This window comes from Crinia signifera, chromosome 3 (assembly GCF_055691185.1).
Source record: "Crinia signifera chromosome 3, ASM5569118v1, whole genome shotgun sequence".
NCBI classification, from domain to species: domain Eukaryota; kingdom Metazoa; phylum Chordata; class Amphibia; order Anura; family Myobatrachidae; genus Crinia; species Crinia signifera.
Genome location: NC_139219.1, coordinates 123,327,377 through 123,348,655, shown reverse-complemented (window position 1 = coordinate 123,348,655; position 21,279 = coordinate 123,327,377). Strand labels below are relative to the sequence as shown.

General features: G+C 42.2%; 1 protein-coding gene across 1 annotated transcript; it reads left to right on the top strand.

The window, feature by feature from the left end:
- The first annotated feature begins 1,287 nt into the window (after window positions 1–1,287).
- LOC146062567 (actin, alpha cardiac muscle 2-like) lies at window positions 1,288–7,593 on the top strand. The gene is made up of 7 exons (XM_083174665.1): window positions 1,288–1,522; window positions 3,158–3,298; window positions 4,484–4,808; window positions 5,144–5,305; window positions 6,401–6,592; window positions 6,685–6,866; window positions 7,185–7,593. The coding sequence occupies exons 2-7, from the start codon at window positions 3,170–3,172 to the stop codon at window positions 7,326–7,328; spliced, it is 1,134 nt and encodes a 377-aa protein (XP_083030791.1). The 5' UTR covers window positions 1,288–1,522; window positions 3,158–3,169; the 3' UTR covers window positions 7,329–7,593.
- The last annotated feature ends 13,686 nt before the right edge of the window (window positions 7,594–21,279 follow it).

Genomic DNA, 21,279 nt, shown 5'->3' with positions numbered 1-21,279 from the left:
GACCATCGAATGATGGACCAAGCGGTCAGACAGTATCGAGTGCTCCAGACCACACGGACATTTTTCCGTATGAAAGCAGGGATATGGGCGGCCAGCTGACATCCGGCTATGTCAGTTGTTCGCCCCCCCACACGTGCGTCACGGCTGCATTACCATACGTACGCCCAATGTTTTCATGGGAACGCCCATGAAACGCGGGGCGTACACATATGATCATGAGCCCTTCACGCCCCTCTCCAACCCCTGCTCGGATGGTTCCGTATGATCGTTTTCTGCACGGACCTCACTCCGTGTTCGGACATGCGGGCGTACGCCTCTGCACATGCGCAAATACTAAACATCGCCGTCCGACCGGACACGGAGCTGTCCGACTCAATCAGAATAAGGGCCAGTGTGTATGGACCGTTAGTCCTTTAGTGCTGGCAAAAGGCAAAATTAATTAAAGAGTTAGTAATTAAAAATATTCAGATGTGAACAATGCAAATTAGATAAATAAAAATGTACCTACATTTCCAACATTCATTCACATTTAGACTATAGATAAATGAGGGTATATTTACAACAGTATTATTTTTGTTTGATTTTAATTGATTAAAATAGCTTTTAATCAATGTTGGGCTTCCACGGCTAGAGTACACAATTAACTAAAATTTATTGTAAAAAGGAATGTAAAAAAATATATAAAGATCATCATTTCAATATCATATGCTACTAAATAAATGCCACATTTGTCATGAGAAAAAATACTTTACTGATAACTGATAATCACTGTTTAAAAATAGACTACTGACATCGCATATAATAAAATAGTTTCTAGAACAGTTTCTAGGAAATCAATGATTAGTAACATCACACTGACAGAAGTGTCATTTCATTCCCACATCAGTAACTGAAGGGCAATGTCTGATCATCTGGGCTGCTGTTGCCTTTGTCAGGACAGAAACATGTACAGTAGGTAATAGGGGCCGATGTGTTCCATGTGTACGATCACACGCTGCATCAGTGAGATGTACTGATGCACGGTAACAGTCTCTGTGCTGCTGCTGCCTGTCATCTAGGTCGCAGCAAATAGCTGGCGAGTTACACAGTTGTCCCCTCTAAATCTTTGTCTCAGACCCCTCTCCCGGAGTGCTCTGGGATATGGGGATTATGGGATCATGCTTGGTATGCCATGTGTCCACACTCTCCCTCTGTGTCGATGCCGTGGGGCTCGCAAGAGGAGCGGGCACTATAGAGATTCTAGTGAATCCTTTTACGGCTCCAGCCTCTTTTTACCTGGTGCCCGACCAGACTGGCCATGTATGGGCACCCTGCGGCCAGTGAGAGAGCCCGAGGGGGGCAAGGTTAGTGCCCAAGAGCCTAATATGGCTAGACAGAAGGGGACAGATCACGGAGCGAAGGATGGGCTGAGAGGAAGGCATGGGTTATATATAAATACCCTCCAAGCTGGACTTCAGCCTGAGCGAGCTGGTGAGCTAGTAGAAGCATCCCCTGCACTGCCTGAGACAGACCGGAGCCCAAGGTGAGACTGAGAGAGGGCAGTGCCAGCTTGTGGGAGGGAGGCAGGGGGTACCTGTACCAGGGGGCGGGGCACATGGATACTGTTAGGGAGGAGGGGAATGTTATACATATAAGTGGGAACAGAAAGAAAAGCTTTTAGAACAAAAATGGGATCAAAGACAATAAGTGTCATCATAGTAACAAGATATATTATAAAACAAAGTTATTACAAAAGCTAATATTATAGGTCAAATTAAACATGCATTCATTAGTTTGTACATCATTTAAGTAATATAATGATGCTAAATTAAATTAAGGATTTCTCAATGAATAGAGCATGTCTGTGTAAAGAGCTGTTTTAGTATATTTTAACAGGACCTTATTTATTTATTATTATTATTAATAATAGTAAATAAAAAAACAAATATTATAGAAAAAATACCAATTTTTTATATTGTAATTATTTTTAAAATGGGTCAAAATAGCTTCCAGGGTTTAACCCCGGAAAGATCCAGGTAGCCTGCGTTGTACATGGGTGACCCAGGTCACATTAAAAGCCTACGGAAAGCCATATCACAGGCGCCTGGACATGATGTCATCTCCAAGGAAAGAGATGCCACTAACATGGGTCCAACCTGTGATATTAATGGGATTTCAAGCTGCTGTGACTCATCTTGAAACTGGGTGCAATTACTGAAGTTGGACCTGGGATTTTGGTGGAAAAGGGATAAGAATCAACTTGATGAGAAAACATCCTTATTGTTAGAGTATAGACAAGTAATGTATTATTTCTGTAAGCTTTCCCTAAAAAGTAAATATTGATATGAATAATAATTTAAAAAAACCAAGCCTTCACTTTGCATTTTAATGCTGTTATGCGCTCTATTACTGTAAATATGCATTCTCTTCAATAGATATTAATGCAACCATTGATTACATCATAAAATGTAATCAATGGTTGCATTAAATATCAGTATTTGACAAGTATACTTGGATAATGTCAATTTGTATATTCAACAATAATACTTAATATTTAAATATCACTTGTAAATGAGAATGATTTCTTAATAAAGAGTACTTGTTATAAATACTACTAATAATAATGATAATAATTTTATGGTAAATACAAGTGTCCCATAGCTAAGGCAAGCTTTGTAAATAAATAGCTTAATACAATTTAGACTATATTACAATTTAGATTATACCTGTATATACAATTTAGACTATCTGCTTACAATTTAGACTATATAGTGCAGATCTGCACTATATAGTCTATGCAGCCAAGACTTTCTGGCTGTGCGACGGGAGCACGCATCGGGATCGCAAGGGTTAAAACCCATGCGATCTGCATACGATCCAGATGTGATTTTGACTATATAGTCAAAATCTCATGCACATTGATCAAGTGTGTACACACCATTATAGTTACACTGCTAATTACCTAAATAATATGAACAAATTACGGTTATACAGCTATAGTTACCATACAAACAGTATGATGGTTACAATACAAATATGATTGCTATTTCAGAGTTATGTGGATGCTTATACACTGGCACTGAGGAAGCATCGATTTACAGTAAATAGCAGATGTACAAAACAGGGAATGCAATGCAAGCTTCTATAATGTCGTCATGTTTTATATTTACTCATTAAGAAAGCTACCACCATGTGTGACGATGAAGAGGTTACCGCACTTGTGTGCGACAATGGCTCCGGGCTTGTAAAAGCTGGATTTGCTGGAGACGATGCCCCAAGAGCAGTATTTCCATCTATTGTTGGGCGTCCACGCCACCAGGTATGTATGAGTATTTTGTTTATATATATATATATATATATATATATATATATATATACCCTTGAAGGAGGCACATTGGCACTGCATTCAGGCTTACCCTTTCATGAGTGTGCAATATCTGCAAAGCCTTTAAACTCCATTTGATTTTATCGAATTTCCTCTACGCTAAGGAGCTCATTTAAAGGAAACCAACTGTAAGTCCAAATTCTAAATAAACAGCATTTTAATTGGAATCATGCCCATAAGGAAGTAGTTAGGATGAAACGCGTTGGGTTTCAATTTTGTTGCGTGCTATCTTCATGATACATTTGAAGTGGATGTCATATGCTGTTTTATTCACATATTTATTTGTAGTATTAAATTAGAAAATGTTTTCATTGTATGACGTGATCGTCTGTAATTATATAAGGACTATCCCTATCCTCCACTAATAGGGGGGATCTATAGAGCTGCTGCTACTATCTTCTAGCACATTTTGGGTCTTTCTTTTTATATAGATATATATATCTATCTATATATATATATATATATATATATATATATATATATAGATAGATAGATCTATCTATCTATCTATCTATCTATCTATCTATCTATATATATATATATATACACACACTGTGTATATATATTTGTGTAGAAGTTAATATGGGTTCAGTGATCTCAGTGACCACTGATGTTATACACTTATACACAGCAAACTGTGGACTTTTAAATTTTCCTAAAATCTCAGTGTTGGGATACTGCACACACAAATGACGCCTTGCATCTCTCTCCCAATATATGAAGCCACAGGCTCGAAACGCCGTTGGCAGCACAGACATAAATTTTTTTTTTGCACTATCAAAGAGCCGGGAGTGACGTTCTTTCAACCAGTGACATATATATAGATATATATATAGATAGATATATATATATATATATATATATATATATGTATCATATATTTGGCCAACTTTGGAAATATTTCTTCTTTAACATGTCTGTGAATAAGTAAATAAGAAGGATAGCAGACTTCTTAATCTTTATGTATTTTGTTTTTAAAGGAAGAAAGTTCAACTATAGAGGCTTGTTAGAACTACTGGTTTATATACTAGTAACGTAATATGTAGTATCTATACCAGTTGTCCTACACAGAATATCAATTCACCAACATTTTTGCTATTTCTCCTTTGTCTACTTCAGGGTGTCATGGTTGGTATGGGTCAAAAAGATTCCTATGTAGGTGATGAGGCCCAGAGCAAGAGAGGTATCCTGACTCTTAAATATCCAATTGAACATGGTATCATCACCAACTGGGATGACATGGAGAAGATCTGGCATCACACCTTTTACAATGAGCTGCGTGTAGCCCCAGAGGAACACCCCACCCTGCTCACTGAGGCTCCACTGAACCCCAAGGCTAACCGTGAAAAGATGACTCAGATCATGTTTGAGACCTTCAATGTCCCAGCTATGTATGTTGCAATCCAGGCAGTGCTATCTCTGTATGCCTCTGGCCGTACCACTGGTAAGTGACAAAGTGACTTACTATTCCTACCAAGAATAAGTATCATTCATTATTAAGAATCATCAAGAAATGCAAAGTATGGTTAAACAAATGTAGTTCAAATCTTTAGCACTCTCAGTAGTACTTCTTCCTAAATCCAACTTTAGGAAGAATATTATGTATATTAAGTTTTAAAACTTTTGTAAGGCAGTGAAATGTGTAGTAATCTCTACCACAGTCTCTACGCTGACATTGCTACTGGTGGTTTGGAGTAATGTCGGCCTAGACCCTTCCTAGACATATCTTATGATCTGTAACCTATTTCACTTTGAATAATGAGTGATTTTTGCTTCAAGGTATTGTGCTGGACTCCGGTGATGGTGTAACACATAACGTACCAATCTATGAAGGTTATGCCTTGCCACACGCAATTATGCGTCTTGACTTGGCCGGTCGTGACCTGACTGACTACCTGATGAAGATCCTAACAGAGCGCGGTTACTCTTTTGTCACAACTGGTGAGCACACTACTGTACTACATCTTCACTTGTGTTTTTGCCACAATATACACTGCTTCACAAACTTTCTGAAGACACAGCGCCCTAGAGTTTCAGCATTTTTTTCACAGCACCCTAGGCCAAAGGTTCTTATTGATAAACTCAACATTTTTTTTCAAACACTGTAGTTAAAGTGTGCTTACCTGTCATCATTAGGTTCAGTTATGCGGTGGTGGGTACGGTTGCGCTGCTGATTGTCCACTTATTATATGACTGTCAACCACCTGCTCTGGTTTTCACATTGACATGAAAATATGAAAGTGCTTTACAGCACCCCAGTGGGAACCACTGCATTAACAGACAAAATGCCAATAGCCAATATTAGAAAAATTACTAAAACTAATTTTCAATATTGTTTTTCTTTTTTTTTCTTGCAACAAAAACTTTCCACTTGTCTAGGTCAGTTAATTTTAACCCAAATTCCCTGCTTAGAAACATATAAACATTAAAAAAAGATAGACAAACGACAGTACAGTGTCTTTATGAAGAAATCAACGTTTCAGTGCTCTTTTTAATGGCAGTATCCTGACTATAGTCCTGTTCTTTGTCTATGTAACAAAATGTACTGTTCATAATAAAGGAATAATGCAATGGGTGTTTTATAGCTACGTGGCGGCATCCACGTACACACACATATATATATATATATATATATATATATATATATATATATATATATATATATATATATAGCAGGAGACAACAGACGGCACTCTGAAGATTTTGCAATACTGCATGGCTATCTGTTTCCCAGACTGGGAATGAAAGGCACCAGAGTCATTGTTTGCATGTGTTGGAGTGCCGGGACCATCCCTGTTGTATATATAAATATATATATGTATATATAATGTATATATGCATATATGTATATATAGTTACACACACACAGACACTGTCAATTTACCTTTCTTTTAAAAGATGTAGGGCTGTAGGCACAATGTTCAACAACCATATGATGTTAGAGCTAGTGTGTTTATACAACATGTACAATATTGCTATTTTGCTATGTTTGTTCATATATTAACTAATCACTGTAATTGCTTCATCCACTTACAGCTGAACGTGAAATTGTCCGTGACATCAAGGAAAAGTTGTGCTATGTAGCTCTGGACTTTGAGAATGAGATGGCCACTGCTGCCTCCTCCTCCTCTCTAGAGAAGAGCTATGAGTTGCCTGATGGACAGGTCATCACTATTGGCAATGAGCGTTTCCGTTGCCCAGAGACTCTCTTCCAGCCATCTTTTATTGGTATGTACTCAATTATTTTTTTCTGGTTTGATTTCCATGTAGCAATGAAATGACTTCTGGTGAGACTAAAGCTCTTATTTATATCATGCTAGGTATGGAGTCTGCTGGTATTCATGAGACAACATACAACAGCATCATGAAATGCGATATTGATATCAGGAAGGACTTGTATGCCAACAATGTCATGTCTGGTGGTACCACAATGTACCCTGGTATTGCTGACCGTATGCAGAAAGAGATCACTGCTCTGGCTCCCAGCACTATGAAGATCAAGGTAATTTGGATAATTATATGATATTTTAAAGTTACATACATATTATATGGCTCATCTATTTGAATTTGAAAACATAGCAAATTCAGTACCTTTTATAGAACTCTTTAACTTAAAACATCAGACAATTTAAAGTGTCAATTTCATTGTATGTTAAATTGTGTCCCTACAGTTCCCCTTTGGCCATAATGTCCTACAGAATACAATTATGCAATGGAAAATAATCAGAATCTTAGAATCAACTGTTTCTAGAATACATTTAATACTTGTATTTGTATAGTGTAGATGCACAATTCTAAACCTCTGTCTTATCTCTTATAGATCATTGCTCCACCTGAGCGTAAGTACTCTGTATGGATCGGTGGCTCCATCTTGGCTTCTCTGTCCACTTTCCAGCAGATGTGGATCACAAAACAGGAATATGATGAAGCAGGCCCATCCATTGTCCACCGCAAATGCTTCTAAACTTGCTCACTTGATCTCAGTTGTAACATCCTGTCTCAGGTTGTCAGTGTTTATTGCTCTGGGCTGCAGAAAACTTCCCGCACTCTACAAATGACAAATGTTTGTCGTTCTAACCTCAGACACATCACTCATTGTGACTCAAAGATTATGTAAAGTGTACATAAAATGTAATTTATTTTAAGATGTTTTGTAACTTCTAAAACATGAACCTAACAGAAGACAAAGAAATGTCAAGAAGCAATAAATGAGTCAATACCCCTCTAGAGTTACTTGTTTTATTTGAATTAATATACATTTGTATACTTTATTTTTTCATTTCAATACTTAGTTGACAAGATATACGATGTACAAACACTAATATTAGGGATGCATACGAATAATACCACATAATAAATGTTTTGAGCTTTCATCATCACCAAATATTGTTAAATAGCATTTTTGATATTTGGAGAAAAATTTGTAAGATTAAGATTAAGCCTTGGGGGGGGGGGGGCTGGGACACTTTAGACAGGGGTGCCCCCTCCCATCTGTCATTACTGTCAAACTGCACGGGAGAATAAACACAGAGTAATGGCAGTATACATACAATATATACACTAAACATCGGCACTCACCTTTCCTAGTTTTGGGGTGCCCTATGGCTCGTGACCACATTGTTTAAACAGACATTGTAGGGGCTCAGCGCTCACTAAATTAACTGATATTAATAAATATTGGAGATTTCATTCATGAATTGATCAATGCATTTAAGCCTGCAGCCCCCTTCACGGGACCCCACTTTTCTGCAGGTCCTAACACTATTGCTCAAAATGGCTACAATACACATATCTATTATATTAATGTTTGATTCCAGGCATGCTATCTGGTCTAAAGCTAACAGCAGACTATGCTTCTAAAGGTGAGCAGTTACCAACACACCTGTCACTAATCATCTAGGGAAGTGGTTAATATAAGCTATGAAATAAAGGTTAAAACAGGGTGCATGAGAGAATGTAACCACAATAAGACTAATTAAAAAAATGAATCTAATAAACAAGATATACACTAACCATCGGCACTCACCTTTCCTAGTTTTGGGGTGCCCTATGGCTTGTGACCACATTGTTTAAACAGACATTGTAGGGGCTCTGCACTCACTAAATTAACTGATATTAATAAATAGTGGAGATTTAGTTCATGAATTGATCAATGCATTTAAGCCTGCAGCCCCCGTCAAGGGACCCCACTTTTCTGCTGGTCCTCACACTATTGCTCAAAATGGTTACAATACACATAGCTATCACATTAATGTTTGATTCCAGGCATGCTATCTGGTGTAAATCTCACAGCAGACTATGCTTCTAAAGGTGAGAAGTTACCAATACACCTTTAGAAGCATAGTCTGATATTAGCAGCTGCAGCGGTGAAGGTTTAACATTCCCCTTTCACCTTGAAAATGGGGCGCTTTGGACCCCGAAATGTCAGACACCCGCATTTATCCAATAAATGCCTGGTTGATTTATGCACAAGTCCTCGCAGTGCCACTGTTTGCTTCTTTTCGTTTAAGATATCTATATCTTCCTGAGGGCACCGGGGCTGCTGAGTATCAAGGAGAGTGCCAGTCCGCAGCCAGTCTATATATATATATATATATATATATATATATATATCCATATGGTCCGGCACTCCCAATAACTTAGCAATACGTCGTCTGTGCCCCCGCAGCGGTAGATGCAGTATAGTAATACAGATGGCACGGTACTCGTAACTTTGTCAGTAGAAACCAGATAGAACCCTTCTTGCTATCAACGTTTCAAATTTTATTTGTCATCAGGTTCCTGGGTGCCGGGTGCCATGTGCCAGGGACTGGCACTCGATTCCTGGGATTGTTGCTGCTGCTGTACCTTCCAATGTGATGTAGGTGCAATTGAAAGAAAGATGGCGGCACTCGCAGGCTTGTGGTAAAATCAACTTTTTTATGTGAAAGAAGACATGCAGTATAATCCTCTGATTATACTGCATGTGTTCTTTCACACAAACAAGTTGATTTTACCACAAGCCTGCAAGTGCCACCATCTTCTTTCAATTGTATGTATATATATATATATATATATATATATATATATATATATAAATACCACATGAAAAGCCTGTGTTTGTCCCTCTGTAACTTACTGTCTAGGAGCCCTGACAGGCTCAGCGCTGCCTCTGATTAGAAACCCTGCCATGATGAGGCTGCTGCAGCTGCTATCCTCCATGGGCCTGAGAAGCATGTGATCAGAGCAGAAATCAGTTCTCAGCACAAGCCTCTCAGCCTCTTTTGCAAAGTCTCATGGGACTCAGAGCCAGATTAAGGTCTAAATGGGCCTGGAGCTGAAAATGATCAAGGGCCTATTATGCGCAATAATAGGGGTTGCAGCCAGCATCTAATAATGTGGGGGCGTGACCAGTGTTCTGTTTGGGGGGTCTGCTCATGGGTGTGTCTGTATTTGTGTAAATACTTTCAACTAATTATATATGCCTGTAAAATGCAGGGGGCTGGCATAAGAGAAATGCAGGGAGATATATTGGCGGGTGCCCTCCAAAGGTGCACCCGCAGGACGCCGATGTCCTAAGATACTTGCGGGGTGAGGCGGCACTCCAGTCATAAAAAAAATCTGAAAACCGAAACTTGGTAGACAGTATGTCAGCACCTTTTATGTGTAACCTAAGTTTACCACACCATATACCCCTTATACAAATCATGCAACACAATAGTAACCCCTTATACTGTACTTGCTTCTTACACATTATGAGACATGTAATGAGACAAAATTCACACCGATTGAGCAAAAATTCACACTATGGCACACAGATTGAGTCAAAATTCACGTTATGCCGCACAGATTAAGGCAAAATTCACATTTTGCCACATGGATTGTGCCAAAATACACACTATACCAGGCATCTCCAAACAGTGGCCCTCCAGCTGTTGTGAAACTACACGTCCCAGCATGCCTTGACATTGTTTTAGCATTCCCTAATTGCAAAACTGTGGCAATGCATGATGGGACTTGTAGTTTCACAGCTGGAGGGTCATAGTTTCGACATGCCTGCACTATACGAAACAGATTGAGCAATAATGCACAATATGCTTCATAAATAGGGGCATTGCATGCCAAAGGCGCACATTAAAAATTTACACCATAATGCCCATTACATGTTAAGCCTCACACCATAATCTCCATTACGTATTATGCCAAACACCATAATGCCTATTAAAAATTATGCTACATAAGTGTTGCCGACCTACATGTTCATTGCCAGGGGTTCCATGCTCATTGCCAGGGGTTCCATGCTCATTGCCATGTGGGATTACATGCTCATTGCCAAGGGGGAATACATGCTCATTGCCAAGGGGGAATACATGCTCACGGTAACTGGGGGACAGTCGCCGCCGGGCAGAAATGACAACCATTAACAGCCGGGCAGAGAGCAGGGGGCTGCCCGGCTGTATTCAGAGCACTACATGTCCCGGCTATTTCAAATAATACCCCTTTCATACCAGAAAATGCAGCGAATATGGTCCAAGGATCATGCAGGGACATTCTCGGACTGGCCCCTTTTTCACCAGCCTAGTCCCTGCATTTTCTGGTGTGAAGGGGAGAGAAAACCACCCCGCCCCCCTTTAAACAACCAGCTATATCTTTGGAACCAACTGACCCATTTACATGTAGCCTTCAAATGATTTTGGTCCCATGAAACTGGGCCGTTTGCTTCCAGAGAAATCTGCTCTCAAACAACATGAACAGCCATGAAATTACATTTCAGAAATGAAAAAAAAAAAAATTGTTTTACCTGCAATATCTCTAGAACCAATGAACCCATATGGACCAGGTATCAGATTGAAGGCCCAGTGATTTGGGTTCGACTGAGATCAACCTCAAGTTTCTGTGATGCTGTAGCGGGAACTGGCAGCCGTTGGAACCGGGTGGAGGTCGGAATTAGCGGGTCCCACTTTATCTTATGGGGAAAACGTTACAGGTTTGCCTGGCGGTATCTGCGGTTCCCGGGGGGCTAGCGACGCGGGGCTGGTCTCGTTGGAAAGCCCTGACCCTCAGCTACAAAATGGGCCTATTTGGAGAGTGGGCCTGGAGCTATAGCTCCATCAGGCCCATTGTTAATCCGGCTCTGATGGGACTTGCACTGCACACTTGTGCAGTCAGTGTGCCTTTGCGTTCTCAGCACCATTAATTATTGTCACAATGACAGATAGGTGAAGCTGCAGCACTACGCTGAAAGCTGAGGGTCCCCTCTTTCCAGGGGTACAAGAATTGGGAACCGGAGATATCTGACTTCAAAGCAGTTTCAGCCTTTGGATTCCTGAAGTGCACATCAGTCGTGCTAAATTCAATGCTTTCTAAGCCCCCGATGAAGTCAACTCTTTGACGAAACACGTTGGACCTGTGACTCCATTGGAAAGACCAAAACTCTGAAGGATCTCAAATTTAAACATTTTATTGTGTTCATTATATTGCCCATGAGGCATCCTTTTATTAAATTATGTTTTTGTTTTAATTGTGTGTAATTACTCATAGCGGACTCTGAATTCTTTCTTTCTATCTCTAATACTCTTTGGATCCTCAGAGGTGCTGCTATTTATACAGTGTGCGCAGTTTTTTTTGTTGGCATATATATATATATATAGTTGGCACTCACATTAACTTTAATTAAACAGCCAGCCCCGGTGCCCTCCATAAGCTTTGTAATATATAGAGTCCAGGATTGCCGGCACTCCCGGATTCAAATAACCGACCAATGCAAGCAGTTAATATAATATTTCTGTTTTATTCAAACCGTCATCAGATACAAGTACAAATGTGCAAAGCTTGCCTTATGTAAGGCATCACCTCCGAAGTGTACAACATGTGAAAAACAACCGGATTTGCGCTGTCCCGATGATCAGAGGTGTCCTTCGAGACAGTGGATCCTGGTGAAAAAAAGTTACCACAGAAACCATATACATACTAATGAGACCACATTTTAATGCTAGCAGCTAGAAATATTAAAGCCAATAAACTTATTACAGCAAGAACAGTCACTGCTAAAATTATTATTTAAGTATCGATGCTGCATCATATCTAAATATAATGTGTATACATATATATTTATATATATATCTATATATATATAAACAGAGAATAGAGGTGCGTTGTATCACTAATACCAATACTTCAAATAAATCTATAATTTGTAAAAACAGATGAACATTTATTTAATTTTTTCAAAATGCATCAGTGTTTTCACAGGTGTCACATGAAAGATCAATCCGCAAAACGGGCTGCGGATTGATCTTTCATGTGACACCTGTGAAAACGCTGATGAATTTTTTTTAAATTTAATAAATGTTCATTTGTTTTTACAAATTATTGATTTATTGGAAGTATTGGTATTAGTGATACAGCGCACCTCTAATCTGTGTTTTTATGTTTTCTTCTTGTACCTTTCTAACAGCAAGGGGTGCTGCTCTTTCTATAAGCGCAATATTAGGGACACTACTTTTTCCATATATATATATATATATATATATATATATATATATATATATATATATATATATATATATATATATATATATATATGTATGCAAAGATAAAGTGGCACTCGTCGGGTCCTATGAGCTAAAGTATCAAGCACCTTGTTAACATTTCAGTTTTATTGTAAAAACTTTCATACTGCATCAGATTTTACAGGGGGGATTTTTTGCTACATCTATTTTTACATTTGTCTTGGTAGAAAAGCTGGTTCACTTGATTGCATTTGCCCCCATGCTAAAAGTTGCCAGCCAGCCCCTGCTTGAGGATATTCTTTAAAAGTTGGACATACAAAATAGACTCAAAAGGTGTTTTTATGCCTAGATGTTTGTCATACAGACAGTTTTGCGTAGTATGTTCCGTAATTGGTGAATTGTATGTCTTATTTTTACACAATTTTAACTATCTATCTATCTATCTCTATAGATATATATCTATACTAGTATAGTATAGTATTGTATAGTATATTATTGCCTTAATAAAAAATAATAAATATTCAATTTGTTATAAATAAAGCAGAAGATATCACATGCTTACTGGGTTTGTTTCAATTATTCATGGATCCTAGGTAGGTGATAAAAACTCAAAATTGCAACATAGCTTTCCCATGTCCTAAAAAACTTGGATACTCTTATCACAATCTCCAAAGTGGTCTTGATCCAATCCATATTAAAACATGCAAAAGTTTCTCATGAAATAATTGTAGTGTAGGGAATATTGCATCAATCCCGGTTTGCACGATAACCTTTCAAAACTCTTCGCCACTCGCTAACCCTACATTAAGATTCCAAATAGCACCCATGCACCTATATGTAAATTATAGAAATATTGTATTTCATGGCAAATAAGAATCCTTAAACCCTATTTGATCCTTATTTCTATGTAAGGATATCCTTGTTTATCCCATTCATGTTTAAATTGTTCTACTGTCTTAGCCTCTACCACATCTGATGGGAGAATATTCCCTTCCTGTGAAGTTATTTTTCCTTAGATTTCCCTGAACCTCCCTCATTGCATGTCCTTGTGTTCTATTACTCCTCTTCATTTCACTTTCCCTTCTCTGCTCCAAACTATATATATTGAGATTATTTAGTCTTCTGAGTACATTTTACTATGTAAACCATGTACCATTTTAGTTGCACTTCTTTGTACCATCTCTAGTGTGCGTTGGCAACATTGTTTGCATAATTCAGGCTGTAATCCCTTTAGCTATTTATATGTTTGCTATTGCTGTCTTTTATGACAGCGAAAGAACATTTTAATAAGGGACAGAGGGTGCAGGGTTATCATTTAAAAACCCTAGCACCGCTCCTGCATCTCCTCTTATATAAACGTGAACTCTAGTAAATATACCCCTAGGTTTTTCACATTTATTTATACTACAAAACATGTGGCAGGAGTGGAAGAAAAGTATTACTAGAGAGCACTGGCAAGTAGATGCCAGCTAGATTCCACAGCATTACTAAAGCATAGTGCTTAATATAATTCTCAGGATGTACCATAAACTGCAAAACTCATTTATAAACACATGCAATTGAATTACTTTAATACAATTAACTGTACATGCCAGCTAAATATATTGGGCCTAACTTATAAACACATAAAAGCTGATCTGCTGTGCTATTAAGACATAGCACAGCAGATCAGCTTTTATGTGTTTATAAGTTAGGCCCAAAATATTTAGCTGGCATGTACAGTTAATTGTATTGAAGTAATTCAATTGCATGTGTTTATAAATGAGTTTTGCAGTTTATGGTACATCCTGAGAATTATATTAAGCACTATGCTTTAGTAATGCTGTGGAATCTAGCTGGCATCTACTTGCCAGTGCTCTCTAGTAATACTTTTCTTCCACTCCTGCCACATGTTTTGTAGTATAAATAAATGTGAAAAACCTAGGGGTATATTTACTAGAGTTCACGTTTATATAAGAGGAGATGCAGGAGAGGTGCTAGGGTTTTTAAATGATAACCCTGCGCCCTCTGTCCCTCATTTAAAAAGGGACAATGCATGCCGAAGGTAAAAAAAAAAAAGCTTGTGGCATCACAAAGAAATGGGCATGGCCAGACAATAGTACCTCCAATTCACAGTAGCACAATCCTGTTCACATTACACTGCATAGTAATCCTGCATTATGCTTACTGTGTGCTCAAGGGTTTCTTTTGTCTGTGACTTGTCTGTTACTGTAATACCAACATCCTCTGTATTATGTGCATTGTTTTTAATGTCTGTAAGGCGCCTTGAGTCCTGACGGAGAAAGTGCGCTATATAAATTAAACTTACTTACTTACATAGTAGTGTTCAAAGAGGAAAGAAAGGAGAAAGAAAGATAACTATGGCCCTTATTCTGATCGGTGCGGCCGGAGCCGCATATGCAGCTCCGACCGCACAGACGAATCCCCGCCTTGCGTACGGATCGCCACCTCCGTCCGTACGCGGATATGTGGCGATCCGTATGAAAGTGGACGGGGATACGCCTCCTCCACCTTGGGAGCAGCCCCTGCATTCGATGGTCGCAGACCATCGAATGCAGGGCCGCACGCTCCACCAGGTCCCGCAACACAAGACCACACGGACACTTGTCCGTGTGAAATCTTGTATTGGGGCGGGCAGCTGACATCCGGCGATGTCAGCTGCCCGCCCCCTACACGCGCGTCATGGCCTCATTACCATGCATACGCCCCGCGTTTGCATGGGAACGCCCATGAAACGCGGGGCGTATGCATAGGGAAATGAGGCTAAGTAGCCCCTCACGCCCCTATCCGCCCCCTTTGCGGCGGTCAAAAAAAGTGTGCGGCGATTTCGCCTGCACATGCGCAGAGTGCCCTCTGCACATGCGCAGAGCGAAAACATCGGCGGAACGGCCGCATGCGGCCGTTACCGAACCGAACAGAATAAGGGCCTATGTGGAATCTATTTTTTCTTTTTTTCTTATTCATTTTTTTACATATTTATTTAACTTCAAATAAATATGTAAAATAAAAAGTAAACATCAAAAAAATGTATTTAGAAATGAATAGGAAAAAACACAATCAAAGGAAAATGTTTTATGGGAATTTGAACAAAAGTTATTTTTAATAGAATCAAATTACAGTATGAGCAGAGCCAAGATAAAAGAGAAAACAAATACCACATAGTTCTCCTCATTGTCCTTTCTTTCCTCTTTGATAACAACAGGGCCGGCTCCAGGCACATTCTATAGGAGCGGCTGCGCTGGGGGTGACTTTTAAAGGGTGCAGCCATTTTGCTCCACAGCATACCTGGAGCTGGCCTGGTCAGCAGTGGGCGCACTGTAATGAAAGTGCCAGGCAGAATGGAAGCAGTGTGATCAGGGCCGCCAACAGGGGGGTGTTATGGGTACAACTGTCCCAGGCCCAGCTGCTCTGACAAGGGTCGGGCCGGGGCAGCAGCCTGCCAGCACCCCCATTCACTTCAGCTGCCCTCCCCCACTACACAGAGGCGGGCTGCAGGTTCTCCGCAGCCCGCTGCACATAGACAGTCCCCAGGCCCGGCCGGATCCTCCTGCTGCCCGGGAACATACACAGGCAGTGCAGCCGTGCGTGGTGTGATGTCATCGCACGGCTTACAGTGCGGTCACCCAGCATGTCAGATGCCGGAGAAGCTGCTGCCACCGCTGCGACAGCAGGTATCCCTTTAATACACTTTCGGGGGGAGGGGATATTTTGACAGTCCCGGGCCCCACAATTTTTGACAGCAGCCCTGCGTGTGATGATAGCTGTGGGCTGCTGGCTGTCTTCAGAGCGGGTCCACGGCTATTTCAAATTTCGCGCCGGGATGCCTGCCAATAGGGGCTTGCAGCCTGGCAGCCAAATCAGGAGCCACCACTGCCGCTCCTGATTGGCTGGTGGGCCCTGAGCTCCTATTGGCATTGGGAAAGAAACTCCTAGCATGTGGGTAAGTGGCACTTTTGTGGCATAATACAGTAATATAATGGGCTATTGGTCTGTGGTGTCATGTGTAATGTACATTACGGTCTGCGGCGTCCAGTGTAATGGGCATTACGGTGTGTGGTGTCATGTGCATCGGGCATAACAGTATATGCCCCTATTGTCATGAAGCCATGCCCCTATTGTCATGAAGCCAGCATGCGCTATCAGTACCACCAATAAAGAAATTCTACTTGCACCTCTGGGCATCACAGTGTGTGGCATATATAATGGGCATCATGGTTTGTGGCGTCATGTGCATCGGGCATTACGGTGTGTGTAATAACGTGGAAATGCTCCTATTATCATGAAGCCATGCCCCCTATTTTCATGAAGCTGGCATGTGCTATCAGTACCAAAATAAAGAAAGGCTACTTGCACCACTGGGCATCACATGTGTGGCATATTGTTTAATGGGCATCACGGTGTGTGGCATATGTATAATGGAGCATGGTCGCCGCATTTGGGGGGCTTCAAAAAATGTTGCTGAGGGTGCTAGTAGGCTTCGAGCTGGCCCTGAGTAACAATGACCATGAAACAAGGAAAACCATCATCGCATAAGGGGAAATCTTCTTAATAATAAGGAATCTGTCACCCTTTGTGTGCCCCCGTCACCCTTTGTGTGCCCTCGTCACCCTGTGTATGCCCCTGTCACCCTGAGTATGCCCCCATCACCCTGCTTATGCAGCTCTGTCACCACATGTGTGTGTGTGTGGGCATCACGGTGTGTCATGTAATGGGCATCATAATGTGTAATGGGCATCATGTGAGGCATAACATGTAACATAACATCACGGTGTGTGGCGTAATGTGCAATGGGCATTACAGTGTTTGGGATAACGTGTAATGGGCATTACGGTGTGGCATGTGGTATAATATGTAATGGTTGTGTGACGTGTAATAGGCATTACGATGTTGTTACTATTTAGAAAAAGAAATTGTCAAGCCCTGGCATAGCGTGTAATGGACATTATGGCAAGTGGCATAATATGTAATGGGCATGTGACGTGTAATAGGCATTATGGTGTAAATTTTTTGGCGCGCACTTCCGGCGCCCACTGTCCATATTGTCCCTATTTGATAAAAATTAGTTGAGTCCTTGCAAAATGTGTAATGGGCATCCCGGTGTATGTCATAATGTGTAATGGGCATCACGGTGTATGGCATAACATGTAATGGGCAACGAGGTGGGTGGCATAACATGTAATGGGTATCACATGTGTGGCATAATGTGTAATGGTCATTACAGTGTGTGACGTAACGAGTAAGTGGCATTACAGTGTGCAAAATCAAGAATAGATTGAAGCAAAGGTTAAAAAAAAATGCCATGATCGTGGATCAAGGGGCGATCCGGGGGCGGGTCAATGGGTGGGCTGGAGGTGTGTTAAGGGGTGGGGCATTTTCCAGGAATCTCACAACACAAAGGTGGTAACCCTATGTGTAATACCTCCTTTTTCTGATGCCATGCTTCCTTTCCATGAGACCACGCCCCCTTTTTGCCATGCAGCTTCGCCGTGCAAGGGTCCTGCCTGCTTCAGGTTTGCCTGTGTGCTCAAAATGCCAGGGCCAATTTCTGGGCCCAGTCCGGCCCTGGGCATATGTGTATCACACCCACATTTTAATTGGCCACACCCCATGTGGCATGTGGCTACACCCATTTTTCTTTTTGTGGCGCACACAGTACCGCAAGAGTATTTATTTTGAATGGTACCACAATCTGGGGGCATTATTTATCTGGCACTGTGGGGGGCTTTGTGTTTATGGTATTACTGCAAGTATTGGGGGAATTGTGTAACTGGCACAGCTGTTGGCATGTTCATATATGGCACAGCATCTATTCATAGAGGCTGGGGGCATCTGTGAGCCTCTAGCCATGCCCCCAGCCCCTATGGTTGAGGGAATAGACGCGCGCATGCGCACAGCGTCTATTTAGCGCTGGTCGACAACTTACAGGGGGGACTCCCAACTGCTCCCCACCGCGGGACACTACCGGCACTACCAGGCACACTCGCTGCCATCCCTCCTGCTTCCCTTCTGGCACACTGCATCTCTTCAGCGATTACTGCCACCTGCGGGAGGGACAGTGGGACAGTCTCCAAATAGCAGGACTGTGCTGCTGTAATTAGAATAGTTTAGAGGTATGGGTACTTGTGTAGTATCACGGCTCCCATCGCATGCCATATGTTGTGGCATGAGATGGCATGCGATTCAATGCGATTTTTCCCGTTTTGATGCATTTTTGAAAAAACCGCATGCGAACGAAACATGTTAAATGCACCCCAAATGTCATTTTTCACACTGTACCACCCTCACTATCAACGCCAACCCGAAGCGTGGCGAGCGCAGCGAGCCCCCGAGGGGCGGCGGTACGCGTCCTACGACCTTTTCATACCCCCCACTATCCACGTCGGCGTGGAGTTGAGAATAGAAAGTGTGGCGAGCACGAAGCGTGGTGAGCGCAGCGAGCCCCGCGAGGGGACGGAGATACCTTCCCAGGTATCCGCGTCCCCTCGCGTGCTTCACAGGTGTCCGCGTGCGCTCGCCACGCTTCGGGCTAGGTTTCTATTCTCAACTCCACGCCGACGTGGATAGTGGGGGTATGAAAAGGTCGTAGGACACGTACCGCCGGCCCTCGTGGGCTCGCTACGCTCGCCACGCTTCAGGTTGGCGTTGATAGTGGGGGTGGCACAGTGTGAAAAATGGCATTTGGGGTGCATTTAACATGTTTCCTACTAATTTAAATGCATTTGGATGCATTTGTGATCAAAATCGCATGCAATGCGATTTTTTACTATACGATGCCCATCGTGGGAGCCGTGATACTACACAAGTACCGAGGTATGAAATAAAGATAGCTGCATCAAGGGACAGGACACTGAAATAATTTTTATGGTGGTAGAGATCTAGAGTTAGGTGCCATTGAAAGTAGAGATGTGCAGGCTCTGATTTACTCTGATTTACTCTGATATCAAAGCAGGATCTTATTGGCTATCCCAAATCACATGACAGTTGTTGACAGTTGATACCCAATAAGATCCTGCTTTGAAATCAGAGCCTGCACATTGTAATTGAAAGGCGAATGGAGTTTTAATTTGAACACATCCCACCCAAATGTAACTCTCTCTGCACGTGTTACATTCCCCCACCTGCAGTGCACATGGTTTTGCCCATTAAAGAAGGAGTTTGCTTTTGCAAACCAACCAGAATCACCCCTTATGTGTCCAATGGTGGGGCGCTCTATATCATATCTTTTTACTGGATTTATCTCTTAATCAGGATTGGTAACCCCTGACGATTTTATAGCTGCACCTTCTTCTGTGCAGAGGATATATAGTACCATTTTGTACAGTGGCGTGCGGTGAGGGGGTTTCTTGGTAAAAGATGCAGCCTTCTGCATCTTCTCTCATTGGTGGCGCCAACGTTCCCTGCACTTCCAGGTATCGATATAAACACACTGTTGTAATAATACCCTTTGGGCCCTTTCATGGACTTTTAGTGTCGCTTAAACACATAATGCCTCCTGCAGTGTGGTGTAGATGCATAATGCACACTACCAGTGACGTGCGGTGAGGTCAGTGCCTCACCACCAACACCCCCGCCCCCCCGGACATGGCGGTGCTACATATGCAGCGGCCGCCGGTACATGCGCCCCCCCCTCCCCTCCCACCACCCGGCGGACTCACCTGTCCTCGGCGGTGGCGGCGGCCAGTCCTCTCGGCAGTGAGACGGGTGAGTGACATCCGCTTTTTCCCTGCAGGCGCCGAACTCCCCGCTGCCCGCGCTGCTGCATCTCCTCTCCAGGGCCCTGCATGTATGTGATTGGACAGCGGATCCAGCACTGGATCTGCTGGCCCAATCACAACTGGGGGCGTTCGTTTATACTGGTGCCCCTGTCATTGCGGCATCAGTATAAGTGCCGCTTCCCCATTCATTTTCAATGGGCTTTTACAGCCCATTGCTGCACCCTGCCCACCCCTACCCGCCCCCCGCTGCCCGGAGTTTTAATGTTAACAGCGGGAGGCACCTCTCCCGCTGCCTCCCACCCTCACATGCAGCAGTGGGAGGCAGCCGGAGAGGTAGAAATTGCCTCCCCTGCCTCCCCTGACTGCACGTCCCTGCACACTACAGTGTAGCATAGATGCATAATGCCCCTGCAGTGATGCCTACATGCATAATGCCCCTTGCCAGTGGCGTAACTATGGAGGGTGCAGGGGATGCAGCTGCTATGGGGCCCGGGCCCTTGGGGGGCCCCCTAGCACAGCAGCCATCCCCTGCACCCTTTTTCCTTATTAGTGCCGCTCATGGGCGGATTGGGCCACCGGGATACCAGGAAAAATCCCGGTGGGCCGGACCCATTCCACCTTCTGTCGGGCCGGCTAGAAGAGAATACGGCCGCCTGCAGTGCTTTTGGGTTCCACTAACCCGGAAGCTTCTGTCTGCGGGTGCTGAGAG